The 22,810-nt window shown below is 37.7% G+C and overlaps 1 protein-coding gene across 3 annotated transcripts in view; it reads right to left on the reverse strand.

Moving 5' to 3' along the window:
* Positions 1–22,810, reverse strand: part of SBF2 (SET binding factor 2) — a 474,973-nt gene that overhangs the window by 18,616 nt on the left and 433,547 nt on the right. For all 3 annotated transcript variants that reach the window (XM_082626802.1, XM_082626803.1, XM_082626801.1), the window contains 4 exons: positions 21,169–21,353; positions 15,756–15,932; positions 13,189–13,290; positions 12,288–12,473 (listed from right to left, as the gene is read on the reverse strand). In XM_082626802.1, the coding sequence (XP_082482928.1) occupies positions 12,288–12,473; positions 13,189–13,290; positions 15,756–15,932; positions 21,169–21,353 (650 nt within the window). The remainder of the gene's footprint in view (positions 1–12,287; positions 12,474–13,188; positions 13,291–15,755; positions 15,933–21,168; positions 21,354–22,810) is intronic.

The following is a 22,810-nucleotide window of genomic DNA, read 5'->3' on the forward strand; positions in this document are numbered from 1 at the left end:
GTAACATCATATTTCTACCTATTACTTTTGCATCTTTGTCAAAAATCAGTTGTCCACATATCATATATGTATGGAACTATTCCTGGACTCTATTCCATTGATCTATTTGTCTATCTTTGTACCAATTATCACACTGTCTTGATTACTATACCTTTATAATAAAATCAGATAGTGCTAGTCCTCCACTTTTGTTCTTTTTCAAAGTTGTTTTGGCTATTCTAGATCCTTTGCGTTTCCATATGGATTTTATAGTTTGCCAATTTCTACAAAATAGCCTCCTAGGAGTTTTATTGTGATTACACTGAATCTTTAATTTGGGGAGACTGACATCTTAACAACATTGAGTTTTCTGATCCATGAACAACAGGTATTTCTTGATTTATTTAGGTCTTTAATTTCTCTTAGTAATGTTTTATAGTTTCAGTGTTCAGGTCTTTAATGTATTTTGCTAGATTTCTTTCATGTTTTTTGATACTGTTGTAAATGGTAATGATTTTTAAGTTTCAGTTTTCCAATGGTTTATTGCCAGTATTGATTTTTGTATACTGAGCATGTATTCTGCAGCCTTGCTAAAAACTCATTTAATCTAGTAGCTTTTTTTCTTTTTTTGGGGGGGGGGATAGATTCCATGGACAATCATATTGTTTGTGAATAAAGATAGTTTTACTTCTCCCTTTCTAACACGGATGTCTTTTTAAAATCATTTAATTTTCCCCCCAAATGTTCAATTTGATTTAATTAAAAAAAATTTATTTTGGCTGTGCCAGGTCTTAGTCGCGGCACAAGGGACCTTCATTGTGGCATGTGGACTCTTAGTTGTGGCACACAGATTTCTTAGTTGTGGCACGCAGACTTAGTTGAGGCATGCGGGATCTAGTTCCCCAACAAGGAATCAAACCTGGGCCCCCTGCATTGGGATCGTGGAGTCTTACCCACTGGACCACCAGGGAAGTCCCGTGAATGTCTTTATTATTACCATTTTCTTGCCTTATTGCATGGCTATGACCTTTAGTACAATGTTGAACAGAGGTGGTGAAGCAGGCATTCACGTCTTGTTCCTGATCTTAGGAGGAAAGTGTTCAGTCTTTCACTATTAAGTATGATGTTAGCTGTACTTTTTTTTTAATAGATACTATTTTTAGTTTGAGAAGATTCCTGAGAATTTTCACAAGGAATGGATATTATATTTTGTCAAATGCTTTTTCTGCATCTATTGAGATGATGTATTTTTTTTTAAGTTCCTTAATATGGTGAGTTACATTGATTTCAAATATGAAACTGACTGTGCATTCCTGGAATAAACCCCATTTGACCATGGTATATTACCTTTTAAATATATTGTTGAATTTGATTTGCTGAAATTTTGTTTAGAAAATTTGAATCTATGATCATCAGGGATACTGACCTATAGTTTTCTTTTTCTGTCTTTGTCAGACTTGGTTAATGCTGGCCTCATAGACTGAGTTGGGAAGTACTCCCTTTGCTTAAATTTTCTGTTAAGAGTCTTTGTAGAACTGCTATTATTTCTTCCTTAAATACTTGGTAGAATTTACCAGTGAAGCCACCTAGGCCTGAAGTTTTCAGTGTGGAAAGATTTTAACTACAATTTCAATTTCCTTAATAGACATAGGCGTATTCAAATTATGTATTTCTTCTTGAGTGAGTGGGGTAGTTTGTGTCTTTCAAGGCATTTGTCCATTTCAACTAAATTTTTAATTTTATTGATGCAAAATTGTTCACAATATTCCCTTATGGTCCTTTTAATATCTGTAGAATCTGTAGGGATGTTATCATTCTCATTTCTAATATTGGTAATTTGTGTCTTTTCTTTGATCAGTCTGGCTAGAGGTTTATTAATTTTATTGATCTTTTCAAACAAAAGCTTTTGGTTTCATTAGTTTTCTTTATTCTTGGCCACAAGATCTGGGGGGCCTAAAGGCAAGTCTGTTTCAAATAAACTTAGCCTTACTGTATTATGTAGAATTGGGAATGACAGGCATCTCAGCCTATAAATTAATTCTATGTGAGCATTTCCCCAAATATGCTGATGAATAGAGTTTTAGGCCTCTTTCAGTCATCATCTGGATTCTGTTGTTCAAAATAATTTTGCATTTATCTTGATGAAGAGAAAAAATATACAGATTTAAAATACTAAGACTAAGCTGTTTGAGGCATTTTGGTTTTGTTTTCCATTATGGAGTAAAATCTGCCAATTTCACTTATTTATAGGAAGAGAATCTGAAATGGAATTTGGAGAAATATGAATTTATAGGGTCTTATTTTTTGCCCATATGCCATTAAGTACTTTGTAAAATTTAAAGGCCCATAAAAATAAGCTATGACTCAAATCCCAGGAAAGATCAACATTTTGGGAATAAAATATAATAAGTTAAAATTGGATTTTGCTTTCAGGAATTAGAAATATTAAGCTATAAGAGACCCTATATTTAATGGTATCAACATTTAAAAAATTATGGGTATGTTAGACACACCCTAGAAAAATAGGTGGCTAACACTAGTTTTTGTTATTTCACAGATTAAGATTTAATAAACATTAATTGTATACCTTCTGTACTGTGCCAAACACTTCACATAAGATTTTTAATCCTTCTGAGATATATACATATATAAAGAAATTGAAGCACAGAGAGGCTGAATAATTTGTTAAAGATCAAAAATTAGTAAATGGGACTGATAGGCAAACTCAGACTTACTTTATGGGCTCAAATATTAAAAGCTTTAATGTGAAGTTGCTTTGTTATAAATCAGCTTGGAGTGTGTCAACTTTTGCCAATTTTCAGTTGACTGGGAAGCAGGCGGACACCAGAAACTCTTGAATACACCATGAATCAATTAACTGCAGTTATTTTGCCAATATGCATGGATAAATTTTAGAGTAATAGACCTATGTGAGAGCGACTTAGCTCCTCACACATGCACTCACAGGGAAAGCTCGTATCTTTAAAAGGCAAATAGGTTTTCTCTTTGGAATAGGACCTAGCATAGTGCTGGCATATGGTAACTGTAGGGAGAATCATACCACAAAGCCAGACCAGAGTGAGTCAATTTACAATTTGAATAAACTTCAAAGGCAAAGTTATAACTGTTACTTGCTTTTCTCAAAGTAGGAAATAATGAGAAAGTTCTAAGACGCACTCAAAGATTTACTCTAATGCTGGAATAAAGGAGATGCTTTCGTATACGTCATGCTTTCATTCATATTATACATATCTTTTCCCTTAGTATTATATTTTAAAAAGAAATTTTAGGTAAAAAAAAAATTTTTTTTTGTATTTGGATGTATTTTCCTTCTGAATTTGGTTCAACTATTTTAAGAAAAGGAAGCATCCTGTAATGATATCATTTGAGCTAAGCCAATTTCTTTTAGAAGCAACAAAAAATCTGCCAGATGTTGCTATTATGAAACTGATCTAGCATTTATAATTCATCTGACACCTGGATACACTGGCACAAACAATGGCTTTTTATATGATGAGGCAGTTCTAATTTGAGATCAGCGCTTCATCTGTTTTCTTTGTAACTCTATTAGTACTAATGGGCAAGTCTAGGCATACGTCCATGGACTGCCTTTTGGCATTCCGCATGTTAGAAAAGGTTAATAAGCAGGGAACACATTCCACCTGGGGAAGTTTTGCTAGCTGCTGCATAATTTTGCACTTATTTTTTAAAATGTTGTTGAGGCTTGGCTCTGTTTTGTGCTCCTGAGAGACTGAGGATAGCACTAATTCGAACTGTCTGGCAAAAGCCAGAGTCATGTAAACCATTAGTGTTCAGTTGAAAGGTATTCGAAGAAGGCATTTTCTAATGCCTAAAACCACTATGTCGGAGATGATGAAACACTACCTTATAATTAAGTCAGCAAGAATCAAAAGCTCTATTTGTTAACTATAGTCTTCTGTTTTTGAATGAATAAATTGTCCCTTTTCAGCACAAAATAATCTACTTCACCAAAACTGACACCTACCATAGCCAAGCATTCTTTAAATACTGCAGTTAATGTCACAGACTCACTTTGCCATGACTTGCCTGAACTCAGGTTATTATGTGTGAGAGTATTAAGTTGAAGGGTTCAAAGTTTTAAAAATTTATATTTTAATTTTTTTTAATGCAGTATGACCAGATTTGAAATCATACTAAAGGAGTCTTCAGACCCGGAACAATATTATTTTCTACAGTTTGTGAAGCATTCACCTACAAATAATTGAGTTTTCATTAAAAGTCAACTTTTGTTTTCAGTTTCAGAACTAACTGAAATTTCTTACTGATTGTGAGTAGATTCTTTTGCTGACTCTAATATTTAGGTATGCAGAATTCTGCAAGTTGAATATGGGTATTTAACACATTTCATACTGTATTTAACTTAAGCCAAATTCAGCCATACAAACTCAGTCCCCAGCAACTCTCCCTCAATTAAAGGAAAGGAATTTTTAAAAGGTAAAAGTCGAAAACGAGGTGGGGAGAAAGGGAGGGGAGACAGTAGCAGGCCAAGAAAATTCAGAAAGATGGAAAACAGAAGGAAGAATAGCAGAAAGTGACCGGAGATGAGAAGCTACACTGGGATGAAAATGATTTGAAAAGGTAACAGTTTGCCCTGTAAACCCAGAAAGGCTCAGGACTCAGAGGCCCAAGTCCTATAGAGGAGGAAAAGGGGGGCTAAAAATGAGAACTAGTTGTAAGTCTAGAGAGGCAGTGGTGAGACCTCCAGGGTCCTTTCCTATCTCATGTAGTCTTTCCTACCTCATGACTACCTTCTTGCAAGCAAGAGATTAGAGGTTTGTTCTCTGGAAAAACCAAACTTGGTAAGTTCTGGACTTGGGAACACCACGCACAACTGGGTTAATGATGAGACTGAAAACAGTACAGAAAAAGTAAAACTCTGCACACTTAACTGGGATTTCCCTGGACCTATTTCCTACCGTGCTTCCAGAAAGCAGGCAGCCAGGGTTATAGGTACTTTCTGGGTATCACAATGGCAAATTTTTCTCTAGAGAAACTAGAGAGCTGCTGGTTTTTTTTTTTTAGAACTCCAGTTTACTAAGAAGTTGGACTTACTCATTAAATTTTTTTTTCATATTCAGTGAAGTATAATTTAAATATACTAAAATTTCCCTATTTTAAGCCTACAGTTGATTAGTTTTGGTCACTGTTCATTTGGTTATACATTTGTATAACCACCACCACAGTGAGGATACAGAACAGTTCCCTCATCCTATAAAGTTTGCTCATGTCCTTTCGAAGTCGACCCCCTCCCCTGACCACTGGTTCCAGGCAACCACTGATCTGTTTTTCTGCCACTACCATTTTGCCTTTTTTAGGGTTTCCTATAAATGAAATCATATACTGTGTAGTCTGTAGTCTTTTTTACCCATTTTACCCGATTTTATTGAGAAATAATTGGCATACATCACTGTATAGGTTTAACGCTATAGCATGATCGTTTGAATTACATATACTGTGAAATGATGACCACAGTAGGTTTAACCTCCACCATCTCATATAGATAAAATGAAAAGAAAAAAAATTTTCTCCTTGTGATGAGATTTTTAATTTTATTTTATAAATTTATTTATTTATTTTTGGCTGCATTGTGTCTTCGTTGCTACGTGCAGGCTTTCTCTAGTTGCGGTGAGCAGGGACTACTCTTCGTTGCAGTGAGCGGGCTTCTCATTGCCGTGGCTTCTCTTGTTGTGGAGCACAGGCTCTAGGCACACGGGCTTCAGTAGTTGTGGCACGCAGGCTCAGTAATTGTGGCTTGCGGGCTCTAGAGCGCAGGCTCAGTAGTTGTGGCACATGGGCTTAGCTACTCCATGGCATATGGGATCTTCCTGGACCAGGGCTTGAACCTGTGTCCCCTGCATTGGCAGGCAGATTCTTAACCACTGTGCCACCAGGGAAGTCCCTTGTGATGAGATATATCTGACTTTTTTCATTGATCATGATTTTAAGACTCATCCATATTGTTGTGTATATTAACATTTCATTCCTTTTGCTTGCTGAGTAGTATTCCATTGCATGCATGTACCAGAATTTGTTCATTTGTTCACCAGCTGATGGACAATTGGTTTGTTTTTCATGCTACCCCTTTATAGTCACACCCATTCCCCTCCCCCACTATCTCCAAACCCTCACAACCAATAATTTATTCTCTATCTCTATAATCTTCTCATTTTGAGAATGTTATATAAATGGAATCATACAGTATGTGACCATTGGAGATTGTGTTTTCTTCACTCAACATCATGCTCTTGAGATCCATTCAAATTGTCGCTTATATCAGCAGCTCACCCCTTTTCATTGCTGAATAGTGTTCCATGGTACGGATGCACCAGTTTGTTTAGCCATTTACCTGTTTCAGGACATTTTGTCCCCTCCCTCCTGCAATTTCTGGCTATTATAAATACAACTTCTATAACAATACTTTCATATTTGAACCAAGTTTCTTATAAAAAGCATACTGTTATGTCATGTTTTATTTAGACCATTTCCATTTTTAATGCAATTACTGGTATGTTAGGGCTGAAGTCTGTCATTTTACTTTTTGTCTTCAGTTCTATTTTTTTTTTCTGTTTTCTTTTCCCTGCCTTCTGTGGATTACTTGAACATTTTTTAGAATTTTATTTTGAGTTATCTATAGTGTTTTTGAGTGTATGTCTTTATGTAGCTTTTTTAGTGGTCATTCTGGGTATTACATTACATATCTTGTTACAGTTGACTGGTGTTGACATTTTAGTGAAGTGTAGAAACCTTACTTCCCTTTACATCCCTTTGTGCTCCCCCATTTATAATTGTCTTAACTATTTCCTCTACATATATTGAGAACATCAAAAACTGTTACAATTTTTGCTTCAACCATCAATTTAGAAAACTGAAGAGGAGGAGAAAAGTCTATTGTATTTATCCATATTTTACTTTCTGTTCTTTTTTCCTTCCTGATATCCCGAGATTCCTTCTTTTATCATTTATTTTCTGCTTGAATAATTTCCTTTAGCCATTTAAATCTATGATCCATTTCAGGTAAATTTCTGTGAATGATGTAAGGGTCAGGGTTCATAGTTTTCTATATAGATATACAGTTATTCCAATACCATTTGTTGAAAAGTTTCCTTTCCCCATGTCTCATTTTATAATTATTTTCTGTGGGGGAAGTTGTCATTAGAGTTTTAATCCCTCATTTGTGGAAACAGCAGTTAAACTTACTTCCTTTAAACTTTATTTCACCCTTTGAAATCTGAGGATGTTACCTCAACATATTATATGAAAAAGAAACAGTTACAAACTTTTATTTCAGCCATAAAAAAGGTTTAAGTTAATTTTAGGATAAAAATATGTGAAACCAAAAATATGGATATTTTCAAATATGGATGATATCTTAAAATACTCAGTAAAGAAGTTTGTAAACAAGTGTCCTATTCTCAGTTTAATTCTTTTAAAAAAGTTGACATGGGAATTATGGGAATTCCCTGGCAGTCCAGTGGTTAGGACTCCATCCATGCCTTCACTACCAAGGGCCTGGGTTCAATCCCTGGTCAGGGAACTAAGAACCCGCAAACAAAGCACTGTGGCCAAGGGGAAAAAAAAAAAAAAAAAGTTGACATGGGTTCAGTTTAATTCTTATTAAAAAAAGTCTACATGGGTGACTTTACCTGCCATTCCTCTCATTCCACACTGTTTCAATTACTGCAGCTTTGTAGTATTGTCTGAAGTCTGGGACAATTATGCCTCCTGCTTTGTTTTCTTTCCCTCAGAATTGCTTTGGCAATTCTGGGTCTTTTATGATTCCATATAAATTTTTGAGTCATTCTAGTTCTGTGAAAAATGTCATGGGTAATTTGATAGGGATTGCATAAATCTGTAGGTTGCTTTGGGTAGTACTGCCATTTTAACAATATTAATTCTTCCAACCCAAGAGCATGGGATATCTTTCCATTTCTTTGAGTCCTCCTTAATTTCCTTTATTAATGTTTTATAGTTCTCAATGTAAAAGTCTTTCACCTCCTTGGTCAAGTTTATTCCTAGGTATTTTTTTTTTTTTGGTGCAATTTTAAAAGGTACTTTTTTTTTTTTTACATTCCCTTTCTATTTCATAGTTAGTGTAAAGGAATACAACTGATTTCTGAATGTTAATCTTGTATCCTACTACTTTGCTGAATTCATTTATTAGATCTAGTAGTTTTTGTGTGGAATCCTTAGGGTTTTCTATATATAGTATCATGTCATCTGCATATAGTGACAATTTTACCTCTTCCCTTCTAATTTGAATATGTTTTATTTCTTTTTCTTGTCTGATTGCTGTGGCTAGGACTTCCAATACTATGCTGAATAGAAGGGGTGAGAGTGGGCATCCTTGTCTTGTTCCAGATTTTAGTAGGAAGGCTTTCAGCTTTTCACCATTGAGTATTACATTGGCTGTGGGTTTGTCATAAATACCTTTCATTATGTTGAGATATGTTCCCTGTGTACCCACTTTGGTAAGAGTTTTTATCATGAATGGATGTTGAATTTTGTCAAATGCCTTTTCTGCATCCATTGAGATGATCATGTGGTTTTTGACTTTTCTTAATGTGGTGTATTACACTGATTGATTTGCATATGTTGAACCATACTTGTGAATGTGTGATGAACCTCACTTGGTTGTGAGGTTTTTTTATGTGTGTTGGATTTGGTTTCCTAATATTTTGTTGAGAATTTTTGCATCTATATTCATCAAAGATATTGGTCTGTAATTTTCTTTTTTGGTGGGATCTTTGTATGGTTTTGGTATCAGGGTGATGGTGGCATCACAGAATGTCTTTGGGAGTGTTCCCTTCTCTTCAGTCTTTTGGAAGAGTTTGAGAAGAATCCATATGAGTTCTTCTTTGTATGTTTGGTAGAATTTGCCTGTGAAGCTATCTGGTCCTGGCCTTTTGTTTGCAGGCAGTTTTTTAAAATTACAGATTCTATTTCACTTCTAGTGATCAGTCTGTTCAAATTATCTATTTCTTCTTGATTCAATTTAGGTGGCTGTATGTTTCTAGAAAGTTGTCCATTTCTTCTAGGTTGTCAAATTTGTTGGCATATAATTGTTCATAGTATTCTCTTATGTTTTTTTGTATGTCTGTGATATCAGTTGAGATTTCTCCTTTTTCATTTCTTTTTTCTCTTTGGGTTCTCTCTCTCTTCTTGGAGAGCCTGGCCAGGTTTGTCAGTTTTGTTTACCCTTTAAAAGAACCAGTTCTTGGTTTGATTTTTTCTGTTTTTTTTTTTTAATCCCTACATGTTCTTTAAGTGTGAACACCACATTATGAAGATTGTGATTTTAATTTTTAAAGATATCCATTTTTATAGGCCAAAGACATTAAAAGCAAGTCAACTGCTTCATCTGGTATTCAACTGAATAAAGAGTGATTTTTTTTTCTTTTTATAAATTTATTTATTTTATTTATGTATTTTTGGCTGTGTTGGGTCTTCATTGCTGTGAACGGGCTTTCTCTAGTTGCAGCGAGCGGGGGCTACTCTTCGTTGCAGTGCACGGGCTTCTCATTGCAGTGGCTTCTCTCGTGAAGCATGGGCTCTAGGTGTGCGGGCTTTAGTAGTTGTAGCACATGGGCTCAGTAGTTGTGGCTCATGGGCTCTAGAGCACAGGCTCAGTAGTTGTGGCGTACGGGCTTAGTTGCTCTGCAGCATGTGGGATCTTCCCGGACCAGGGATCGAACCCGTGTCCACTGCACTGGCAGGCGGATTCTCCACCACTGTGCCACCAGGGAAGCCCAAGAGTGATATTATTTCAATGCAGGGGTAAAATTGGTTGAGTGTACTTATTAAGACAACAGAGGCATCCAGTGAGGATCCTTAAGAACCTTTCAAGTGAAATTTTGACATTATTATATTCAAATTGGATGTGAGGAAGAGTAATTCTTTAAGAAATGTAGAGCCACTGAAAGTTTTTTGTCTGCTTTAAAGATTTTTGTAAAAGAGAGTAACAGCTTCATATCTGAGCACATAGAAGATGTTATTAGCAACTCAGGACATCCTAGATGGTCTTAATGAAGGGTGGTGAGAGCCTCAACAAGGCTGAACCAGGTGGTCATTCAAATTTTCATTTATTTACTTGTTATATGTATTTATTGAGGGTCTACTACATTCCAGAGACTAAAATTATAATTGCATTAGATATTAGGGATATGAAGATTAATATAACATAGACCCTTCTCCCAAGAATTCTCAGTCTAAGTAGCAACAGACACGTACAAATAGATAGATTCTAGTGTACAGATGCTACCAAAGAAGTCTGTACACGGTTCATAAGAATACAAATGAAGGGGCCAGGAAAAGGTTCAAAGATTACTTAGAAAGAATCATGGAATAAAATATAGTGCTGAGAACAGTGCCTGGCACATAGTAAGCGGTCAAGAAATATCAGTAATGATGACTGCAGATGGTAGTGGGATATAGGCATGGAGGCAGGAAATAGCCTGTGCATAGCATAATAAGACAATGTGCAGGATAAGAAGTGCTTTCATGAAGAACTCGTATGTGTTCAGCTATCCAGAAGTGAGAAAAAATGCTTGCTCCTCTCCTTTAGTCTCAGTTAAGCTTTCTGTTTTAGAGACAATGGACTTCAAACTTCTCCCTCATGTATTTGCCAAAAGATGTCTGAATAAAAAAGCTAATATTCAAACAGGAAGCAAATATATAATTTGCTGCAAAGAGTTTAAAAGTATAAGCTCAACCTTGTGACTAGCTTCTCCAGATACTACTCAAATCAACTAAAATTATTCAATAGGTCTTTTCTTTAAGAAGCTGATTGGAGCAATCAAAAACACAACCTCCAGTGTTTGTGTATGTAGGGGATGGGGTCGATGGAAAAGTCACTGCTAATGGGTATGGAGTTTGTTTTGGGGTGATAAAATAATCTGAAATTGCTTGTGGTAATTGCACAACTCTGAATATACTAAAAACTACTGAATTATACACTGTAAATACATTTTTTAAAAATTATGAAGTGAATTGATAGAGCTGATCAAGTGATTAATGGAATAAAAAACAAAACAAACAAAACAAAACATAACCATACATAAGATGACCTAGTTCCAATACTGGTTCCTAAAAACATTTTTACTCTTCTTTCCAACAGATACTTGAGGCCAATGTATTTCAATTTCAAAGAGGCTCACTGTTCTGACAAATATATTTGACATGCCAGAACCCATTCACTGTTGTGGTGCAGATGAAACAGGCTAAAAGTGTCAACCTTACTTTTTCTAGGCCATTTTAGCCACTGGTGCCAATGCCTTCAACTTGTAAACCCAGTGCCATCCAATTCTCAAGCCCAATACTGACCAAGGCCTGAGGTGAAGGTAAGAGGGAGCCCAGAGCATTCACATCTCCCCCACTCCCAGCTCCCACTGGGTTTGACTGGATTATATACCTGGGTTTCTGTCTGGTCTCTCTCTTTTTTTAAAAATAAATTTATTTTATTTATTTATTTTTGGCTGTGTTGGGTCTTCGTTGCTGCACACGGGCTTTCTCTAGTTGCGGTGAGCGTGGGCTACTCTTCATTGTGGTGTGCAGGCTTCTCATTGCGGTGGCTTCTCTTGTTGCAGAGTACCAGCTCTAGGTGTGCAGGCTTCAGTAGTTGTGGCTCGCAGGCTCAGTAGTTGTGGCACATGGGCTTAGTTGCTCTGCGGCATGTGGGATCTTCCCGGACCAGGGATGGAACCCGTGTCCCCTAACTTGGCAGGCAGATTCTTAACCACTGCGCCACCAGGGAAGCCCTCTGTCTGGTCTCTTGATTAGCCCTGATTATGCCACCCAGTAGAACTGAGGCATTGTTCTCAACCTCAGAGGCTTGCCTGGTCGGGCCCTGATTCTTTCTCTAGGGGGTTAAGCTCTACCTCCTATATTTTCAGGCATAAAGTAGGGTCCTCCCGAAATGGGAAGACTACGTGCTGGATTTCAGGGTCGGCCAACACCTAGAGAGTTTTGCTGTTCTACACTAGATCAAACCTTCTTCGAGAACAAGCCAAGTTTGCTCCGTTACATTAGATGGTAATTTAGAGTGCTGCCCGCTTCACTTGGGAGCCAGCTCAGTTAGCCTAGTTTCAGAAACCAACTAGTTCTTTTTCTTTTCCATTTTCAGGAATCTACTGCTGAAATTTTAGCAAGTCTTATGGCTGAGTCCATCAGAGCTGTGACATAAAGGTACCTGGCACAGCAATGCAATGCTCAGTAAATGCTACGTCTTTTCTTTCTCTTATATCAAGTCGATTTAAGCTTGCTCTACTTACCTGGTGTACACAATCTAAGAACTGTAGGAAGACTGGAGTGAAACCACTGCCCTGACAGCTGAGGGTCAAGCTGCTCCGCTGACTGAATTTATGACCAAAAGAGAGCCACTCTTTTTCGACCAGCATCCGGAAGCCTTCAAGTGTCCTATAAAAGGGGTCACTGAGTAACTGAACCAGGGAGGTCACCTAGGGTACAAGCAGTTGGATACTTCATTACTTTCAGTCCTGAAAAATTCCTGCTTCTAAGACAAAGCACTTCCTTTTGATGACAGCTAATTAACAAGTAAAGTTACCTGGATGGCAAATTTGTTCACTAACTGTTCCAGGACAGCTAAGTGAATTAATTCTACAAACTTTCCATTAAAAACTGAGACTCAAATTCATTTTGGCTACATTTTCCTTCAGAGAATTAAGAATTTAATCATTGCCTGGCCAGTTTGCTGACTGTGGCCTTCTCCTAGGTTAATTAATAAGGTCAGAGGATCAGTTCAAACCTACATCTACTTTTTGGCAGATGTATATTAATGTTTTACTGTAGATTATATTTGCACTTTTCCTTTTCACTCTGGAGTGAGTAAAGGAGGGGCTTACAGAGAACCAGAGAAAGGACTGACAAAACATGGGAAGGATGGCCCATGTCCTACACCGCTGGTCATGCTTGCATGATGCTTCTGTGGTGTGGGAGCCTCATGCCCTGAGCCAGAGCTCCAGGCTGTGTAGGGCCTGGAAACTCACAGCACAGAGCTTTTTGATGGATACCAGGTGGTGGTTAACAGAGGACTTTCTCTGTCCATAAACACATTAGTCATTATACAAAAGATTCATCTGCAGAATTTTAAAATAACTGAATTAAAATACAAATATAAAATTAAATATCTGAAAATATGTTTTAATAATTTACTTGTGCAGTGATGTCCCAGCCTTCTTCCAAACACACCAAAACTGAGGAACCATTCTCAAGTACTTCTGATACAACCACAGCGAGCTGCAATATCCTGTGAAGCTAAGAGATAAGAAAGGAGGCCACAATTAGACCAAGTGCTTTCTGAGCACCAAAAACAGACAGACTTGCTATCAACCTTAGATAATCAAACAAGTTAGGGATTCAAATATTTGGACAAAAGAATCATATAAATTTTAAATACTTAAAGTTCTTTGTCAAAATCAAGATTAAACAATGACACATTTTAAAACAATGTGTTCAAGTGATACTTAATGAAATAAACTGACCTTACAAGATTCCCCTCAAAGCAGAAGAGCTATAATTCTTTCCAGTGGAAAAGAGTGCGGTTCTAAGTGGCCCTCGCAACATAGTTATTAGATTTAAAATTGTTTTTATGTGGTATAGTGAGTTCTATTTCCGACGGCTGCACAACTTTGTAAATATACTAAAAAGTACTGAATTGTATACTTTTTTCATTTTAAAAACCTCTAATATTAGAGAAAATATACCTACAAAAAAATCTCAGGAGAAAGAAAAATATTACAAAATATATATAATGCATCTCCCCAGAGAAATTACAAAAGATATTGCTTCTATCAAATGTGAATTATATACTAAAGTATTTGTACTGTGTATTAAATGGGAAGAAAACCTTTATTTATGCTCAACTTTTTAAGCCAAGACAACTGACTCCAAGTCCCTAATGAACAATTAGGGTGTGAGCAAAGCATATAGATTTCAAAACTAAATGTTTAACATTCTGGTTTAAAAAAAATTTTAAACATCACTTGACATAACTTGTAGAATGAATCCAACTCTGAACGAAAACAAAACATTCCCACCCCCATATTTTAAACACAGCTAGGCTATTTTTTTAAATTATTTTTTTAACATCTTTACTGGAGTATGATTGCTTTACAATTGTGTTAGTTTCTGCTTTATAACAAAGTGAATCAGCTATACATATACATACATTCCCCATATCTCTTCCCTCTTGCGTCTCCCTCCCACCCTCCCTATCCCACCCCTCTAGGTGGTCACAGAGCACCAAGCTGATCTCCCTGTGCTATGCGACTGCTTCCCACTAGCTAGCTATTTTACATTTGGTAGTATATATAAGTCCAAGTCACTCTCTCAGTTCATCCCAGAGCTAGGCTATTTTAAACACAGGAACAAGGTACATGTCGTCTTCAAGAATGGGAAGGTCCTCACTCACTGTTCCTATAACACAACTATTACCAGGCCTGAATTCTCTTGGGCTTAGCATGTGCTCTGAGTTAACTTTTAAACTGCCAGTATCCCAAGTGGGGCAATGTTTTCCATTGTTTTTAGTCATTAACTTCTGATATGAATCCACTTTGAAGTAAGGAGTAGAACACAGAATAGGAGAAACACAGATGGATAGGTTGAGTGGTAGGAACACTTTGGGGCTGGGGCTCGTAACTTAGGGACAGCAGGGAGTATTGATCAGCTCCTTCCATGGGTACTCAAAGTATCCTGAATTGCCTTAACAGTAATTAACATAGCCTCATATAATAGCTAATTGTATATGTGGCTGTTTTCCTAGAGTTTAAGTACCTTGAGAATAGTCACTGCCCTGGGTACTTATATCATTTCCTGGCTTTTTTTTTTTTTCTTTTTAGTCCAATGTACTGTGGGAAACAACCCTTTTTCCTCCTCAAGAGAAGCAGGAGGGAAAAAAAAAAAGAGAGGCGGGAGGCTTGGAGGTCAATGTGGACAGGGGATAGAGGGGCTGTGTGCTCCTACAGGGGGAGAAGGAATAATGGACATAGTGCCAGGGGCCTAAAGACAAGGCTGAAGGCTGTATTGCAGAGAGGCTCTTGGCCAAATATCTGCATCAGTGTCTAAAACATGCATGTCATAAATACCCTTCATCCTGTGGTTTGGAAGAAATGTGGGTTAGGTGTGCTGGCATACCTATTTCTCCTTAATTTCTCAATAAGCGTTCAATTAAAAACATCCCAAGCTTGACTTAGCTGAAGGAAGGATATGTGGTTTTTCCTAAACCTTAGGTAGGCTTCAGGGCATCCAATGTGCCTTTGTTGGGCTGGCTTGGGAGTGAATCCAGAGACACAGAACAGGCAGAGACAAATAGAAAGTGAGAAAGTTAAGAGGAAAAGCCCCTTGGAGTCACCTAGAAATTACATCCTGTCCTGGATCCTTACTCTGTTCGTAACAGAGCAGGAGCCCTATAAATGTTGTTTAAATTTGTTGTATATCAAAAAGTTTCCATCTAAAAATAATAATCTCCTTCTTAGCATCCTATGGAGACCAAGCAAGTTTCAACAACAGAGAGAGAAAAACCCAGGGATGGAGAATTCTACCCCTTCATTTCCTATATCACATGGTTCCCTGGAACGGAAAGGCCTTTACAGAGGGCACACAATCAAGGGAGAATGTCAGGTAGTGGGGAACACAATATTTTTTTCCTCAAATATCAATCCTGTATATCCACTTGGGCCTCTCTTTCCTTGAGTTATAAGATAAGCTGCTCCAGACATTACCTGTGGGAACCACTCAGAGTCTCCCAGGGCTCTCAGGAAGGTCACTTCTGAGTCAGTAGGGATGGTGCTTGGGACACAAGCTCTCATCAGTTTTTTAAAACTGGCTTTCACTTGTCGGATGTCATGAAATTCAACAGGAACAAACTCACAATTTAAAGCAAATTCTAACTTGAAGTTCTGTGGATGAAGATGCAGAGAATTAGGCAGACGATGTGTTATAGGTAAAAGAACAATGTTTTCAACAGGGTAATGCTTAGCGATATACAGTTAGTTGAGGCCAAAGAGCTGCAGGGGCTGCAGTGGATCAAGAAAGTCAATCTTGTTTCGCTAATGTGTCAGTATTGCTGGAAAGAACCATTCAGTAAAGTCTAGTGGTTTGACTTAGCTTGCTGTCATTCTGAGAACTTGAAGAGGCTACTAGTAGACTGGAACCTGATGGAGCTTATAGGACCAAATATAAGCTACTTACAAGGCCATGAACCTGAGGTCTAAGGAGCAACCAATGACGCATGACAGCATGATTAATCCCAAACTGTAAACTAAGTCTCCCCATGATGTGAATTATAATTAAAAGGTAATATGTTGTTGAGGTTCCAGAGCTCTACAAATTAAAGTTTATAAACATACACATTTGTTTCTTATTATTGCAAGTAAAACATAGTCATTGTGAAAATGAAAAAAAAAGCAGAGATAAACACTGAGAAGAAAATAAAAATCACTATCTCACTGTCCTACGACTACTAATATTGTAGTTACTCTTTTAAAGCCAATAATAAAAAAATATACAGTAAAACATGAAAGGCTTTGTTGATTTCTAACTTTTGGACAATATTTTTCACTCAGTATGACACATATATCAATCTTTGTTTCAGTATTATCATTTATATATATATATATATATATTTTTTTTTTTGCAGTACGCGGGCCTCTCACTGTTGTGGCCTCTCCCATTGCGGAGCACAGGCTCCGGACGCCCAGGCTCAGCGGCCATGGCTCATGGGCCCAGCCGCTCTGCGGCACGTGGGATCCTCCCGGACCGGGGCATGAACCTGTGTCCCCTGCATCGGCAGGCGGACTCCCAACCACTGCACCACCAGGGAAGCCCCTATCATTTATATTTTTAATCCATATGGAATTTTTTCTATGTAAGTTTGCAATTTTAACTAAAGAATGCTAAATTGGTGGCCCATTGAAATAGTTTATTTTGATAATCTAGTTGCCTACTTCTGAAGAAGATTTAAAAGTTCTCTAACTTCTTATGCCAAAGAATGAATTAATTTTCTCATGTTCTTTTCACTTTCTTCACATTCTGCCCAAATTACTCTACTGGATCATCTGCTTCTCTAAGAGTAAACTGCTTTTTGGAGATTGGCTGTACAATAATATGAATGTACTTAGCACTGCTGAACTGTACATGTTAAGATGGTAAACTTTATGTTATTTGTATTTTACAATTTAAAAAAATTGCTGCCAAAGACTTATATATTGGGTCTGTTTCATATTGGTTACTTTATTTATTTATTTTTTAAAGGCCTATTAAAGTTTTAAAATAAAAAGTGAAAACCCTCAAGTTTTTTTTTCTTAAACAGCATTACCACTGTATATTAAGAAAAAAAAAGTTTCTTTGTCTTAATAATTCCACTTTTAGGAAGCTAGCCTAAAGAAATAATCTAAAATGTAGGAAAAAATCCTCTAGTGGATTGTATCTCAATAAAAAATAAAAAGCTATATGCTTGAAAATGTGACTGCAGTTTTACTTATAGATGATAAAGAAAGAAACCGAAACATCCAACAAAACAAAGTTACGGGACTTCCCTGGTGGTCCAGTGGTAAAGAATCCACCTTCCAATGCAGGGGACGCGGGTTGATCCCTGGTAGGGGAACTAAGATCCCACATGCTGCGGGGCAACTAAGCCCGCGCGCCACAACTATTGAGCCTGTGCACCTCAACTAGAGAGCCTACGTGCCACAAACTACAGAGCCCATGTGCTCTGGAGCCCGCGTGCCACAACTAGAGAGAGAAAACCCACACGTCACAACTAGACAGAAGCCTGCGTGCCACTCCAAAAAGATCCGTCATGCTGCAACGAAGATCCCACATGCCACGATGAAGACCAGACACGGCCGAAAAATAAAAATAAATAAATAAAAAGAAAATAAATATTAAAAAAAGGACTGAATGTTTAAAAAAAAGTTATGCAGTGATTAAAATAAATATGAAATCTATTATACAACATGGAAAGATGGCTTGAGATAAAGAACTTAGCACTATGAGAACATGAATTCTTTTCTGTTTTTTTTTTTTTTTTTTTTTTTGCGGTTCGTGGGCCTCTCACTGTTGTGGCCTCTCCCGTTGCGGAGCACAGGCTCCGGACGCGCAGGCTCAGCGGCCATGGCTCACGGGCCCAGCCGCTCCGCGGCACGTGGGATCTTCCCAGACCGAGGCACGAATCTGTGTCCCCTGCATCGGCAGGCGGACTCTCAACCACTGCGCCATCAGGGAAGCCCTGTTAGTTTTTTTCTTTTAATCTTTTTTTGCTTTATTTTAAACGTTCTATGCAATTCAAAACATATTATTACAATCCAGATATATTTACCAAGACATTTAAACATTTATATTCCTGAGTATAGTTCCCTGTGCTATACAGTAGGCCCTTGTTGGTTATCTACTTTATTTTTTAAAATTTTCATTGGAAAATTGACTTAGAGTGTCGTGTCATATTAGTTTTTTTTTAAACTTATAATATATAAAAAATAGTTTACTTTTCAGAAAAACTAGATTCCTTTCCATTTCCCAACCATACTTGAGCTAGGTATACCTACCTTATAAAGCAGGAGTTATCAACCATCGTGTTCGACACACTATTAAGATTACGAAGTATTTGTTACTAAGTATAAGATATTAAAGTATGTGAATTAAAAAAGGTAAATAAGGGCAATTCCAGATTGTTTAGAATGAGTCACTTATTTGCTTTCCTATGTTTCCTTTGTTGGGATAAAAAGGTGTGGAGCTGCAACTAGGCAGCACTGTGCTGGCTAGACTATGGCACACGTCAGACAGACATGCACCCATACTCTACAGACACAGTTGAATTAATAAAAAGCAAAATGTGAAGGAATATACAAAAATCCTAATAAGTATTGTGCCAGAAATTATGTTTGGAATTATGGAATTACGTTTTTTAAATATAGTATTTTATTGATGAAAGAAAGAAAGAGAAAGGAGGGAGGGAGAGAGGGAGGAAAGGAGGAAGGGTCCAATTGGTCAGTCTTTCTTACTCATATATGCATGATCACCCAGCTTATCTGAGGACTGATGTACAAAGGGAATAGCAGAGGTGAGCATTCAGGAGACAAACCTTGGGGAGTGACTCAGATCAAAAATAAGAGGTGTGCTGAAGTGTGCAGTCTGTGCTCTGGGAAAGACACTGGTGCCAAGGAGGCTGTGCAGGCATCCCTGGACTACTGTTGAAAAATGTCCCAACTATTTTCTGGATATAAAATTATCTGCTGTATCAGAAGACACATGTGCATATTTAAAAATTGAGCATTACCCAGCAGTTTCATTCCCTCTACCCTAAAGCTTGGTGACTAAGTGACTGCAGTAGTCCAGGCAGTGGGAGAAGACCTAGCAAAGCCAGACTGCCACTGAAGAGCTGACTCAGTCACTGGCATCCTGAGGACCAAGCATGTGGGATCCTACTCACAGCCTCCATTTTACAGTTCAGCTGAAGGTCTGTCTAGATTGTCCAGTGCTCACTGGGGCACTGGACTGAACTTTTTTTTTTTTTTTTTTTTTTTTTTGCAGTACACGGGCCTCTCACTGTTGTGGCCTCTCCCGCTGCGGAGCACAGGCTCTGGACGCGCAGGCTCAGCGGCCATGGCTCATGGGCCCAGCCGCTCTGCGGCATGTGGGATCTTCCCGGACCGGGGCATGAACCCGTGTCCCCTGCATTGGCAGGCGGACTCTCAACCACTGTGCCACCAGGGAAGCCTGGACTAAACTTTGAGGGGATTTCTGAATTAACAAATACTTTTAGGGACTTCCCTGGTGGTCCAGTGGTTAAGAATCTGTCTTCAAATACAGGGGACGCGGGTTCGATCCCTGGTTGCAGAACTAAGAGCTCACATGCTGTGGGGCAACTAAGTCTGCGCACCGCTACTACTGAGCCCGCACGCCACAACTAGAGAAGCCTGTGCGCCACAACGAAGAGCCCGTGTACCGCAATGAAGACCCAGCACAGTCAAAATAAAAAACAAAAACAAACCCCCCCCAAAACCCCAAATACTTTTATTTCCCACACACCTGTCAGTAGTAATGAAATTTATTCTGTAATGTGTGAACTGCAAAAACATTAAACCCCAAGGAATTATTGTTGCTTTTGGAGATAGAGACTATCTTTACAATTTATGGGACTTGAGCATAGTGAAGCTCTTTAACATAATAATTTAAAAGTAAGAATAAAGGGGCTTCCCTGGTGGCGCAGTGATTAAGAATCCGCCTGTCAATGCAGGGGACACTGGTTCGAGCCCTGGTCTGGGAAGATCCCACATGCCACAGAGCAACTAAGCCTGTGCACCACAACTACTGAGCCTGTGCCCTAGAGCCCGTGAGCCACAACTACTGAAGCCTGTGCGCCTAGAACCCGTGCTCCGCAACAAGGCAAGCCACCACATTGAGAAGCCTGTGCACTGCAATGAAGAGTAGCCCCCGCTCGTCTCAACTAGAGAAAGTCCACGCAGCAACAAAGACCCAACACAGCCCAAAATAAATAAATTAATTAATAAAAAAAAAAGTAAGAATAAAGTTGATTACCAGCTAATATCTTACATTTTCTGACATGTCTTAGGACATGTGTCACTCTATATAGTCTTGAGAACTCTTAAAGAATGTAACTTAAGAAGTGTATGTAGCCTTGGCCTTCCCTTGCCTCCATATGCAGTGCCATACTCTTCTTTCCACTCTTCCTTCCTGTAGCTCTATCAATAGGTTTACAAGGACAAAAACATCTGTTTTGCCATGGGCACAGATTCCTATGGAAGCTGAACTAAGACAGTAGAAAAACACAGCCTGAATAAGCCTTATTTTTTTAATGTACACTCCCTAATATTCCTGATATTTATGCTGATTTTTAAAATGATTATGAATAAGCACTTATTTTCATGCCTAATAAATATGCATTGTGTATATGCATGTGTATCTCTATCTACATAAATACAGGTAGACATACATGTATACATATACAGGAGCTAATTTTTTTTTAAGATTGATTATTAACTCCAGGTTAAGACTCCATGCAGCAAAAAAAAAAAAAAAAAAAAAAAAATTCTAGGAAAGCTGGTTTATGAAATAAGTTTTATACACTGCCTTCATGTAGCCATGAAGTTTCTAAGTGAGAAAAAGAAATCTTACCCTTAGCTGCGACTTCTCACCAAATATATAAAGGGCTGCTTGGCGTTTCAAGAGCTGGTTTTGCAGGTAAGTGCTGTTACTGAAGGACGTCGAGTGATCCTTGCCTGCCAGCCGGGCGCCAACATCAATGAAGGATGTTGGAGAGCTGATCAGGCGAGTGCTAGAGCGAAGACTTGCCCAAACACCTTCACAAAAGTCAAAACAATTGAGTGAGATAATCTGATGTGAGAATGCCACTGAATAGGGAAAAAGATGCATGCTCTGTGGGTACAGTTTTAGAGGTAACAGCAAATTAATTCATCTAAGTAATCATGTATCATATTGGTCATTTGTCATTTACTTTTGCATCATGTAAGCATTATTAATATAGCATTTCAAAAATCATTTGGCTCAGAGGAAACTAATAAGTCACCCAAGTCAATTCTGTTTTTTGTATACTGATATAAATTCAGTATTTATAAGTAAATACTGGTATCACAAATAGAGTGCACTGGCTCTAGGAAAGAAATAATGTGGGCAGGACGCAATAATGAAGCCTAGGAAGGAGAACGTGGAGTAAATTTCTCAGGGCTTCAAGAAAGAAGGAACATTATTCTGCTTTAGTCAGTCAATTCAACAAGAAAACCACATTAAGAAATAAATTAGAACTTTACTAAACCCACTAAAATCTGAGAATTAATATTTGTGTATCATGCCAAAATAATGTAATTTTAAGTCAGTAAAAGTTATATTTTAGTCTTTTTTCCCCCAGTATCCAGGAAAAACAGTGAGAAGTTATAAATTTAGTAATGTGCATTTCACTGAGTCTTAGGAAGCTTTATTTTAAAGGTATAGTCAGAAGCAGATGTCTTCTAAGGGAAAGGTCAAGCTAAGCTACTGGAAGGATCTCATAAGTTGACCTTAATTATATTAATTAGAAAAATCAAGGATTTCTAATATGCAAGTGAGACTATCAAATATTAAATATCTAAACACAAAGGCATATAATAAGTCCCAAATTTGACAGAGCTCCTTACAAATGCCCACAGACTGTAGTGTTCAGGCTGGTGATGGAGTCACAGTGGTACATAACACTGCCACTGCTTCCCTAAACTGCATTTTCTAGATTTGGAAAGGCTCTTTGAGAAGCTTTAATCTTTGCCAAATGTTAAATCAAGCCATGTTTCTAGGTGACTACAAGTCACCATGATAATGTCACATCTGCTTCTCTTTATAAGCATCTATAGGGTCAGGAGACCAGTTCTCAAGAAAAGGTATTGTAAATTTCTGCTTAACATGGATGAAACTTTCTATTATAACCTATGAATTTTCTTAGATGTTACAGCAAGTGTTAATTTTTTGGTAAATGGAATCACAGAGGAAATTCAGAATGTGGATGAGAATAAAGATAATTTGACAAACAAATGTGAAAAAAGTCACTTGTAACACATATGCTTTCATATGAAGATGGTTAAAAAGAGTGACACATCAGGACAGATAATACAGTACCTTGATAATGGACTCTTCCCTTAGCTGAAGATTTGGTATTTGACTGAGTAAAACATTTATCTCTGTACCCATGCACTGGTAGGTGAGATTAAAGAAGGAAGAAGGAATGAAATGTATATAGCAGCAAACATCAGAGCAAATGGAGTAAGAAAAG

This window comes from Mesoplodon mirus (assembly GCF_964341445.2).
Source record: "Mesoplodon mirus genome assembly, chromosome: 7".
Taxonomy (NCBI): Eukaryota; Metazoa; Chordata; class Mammalia; order Artiodactyla; family Ziphiidae; genus Mesoplodon; species Mesoplodon mirus.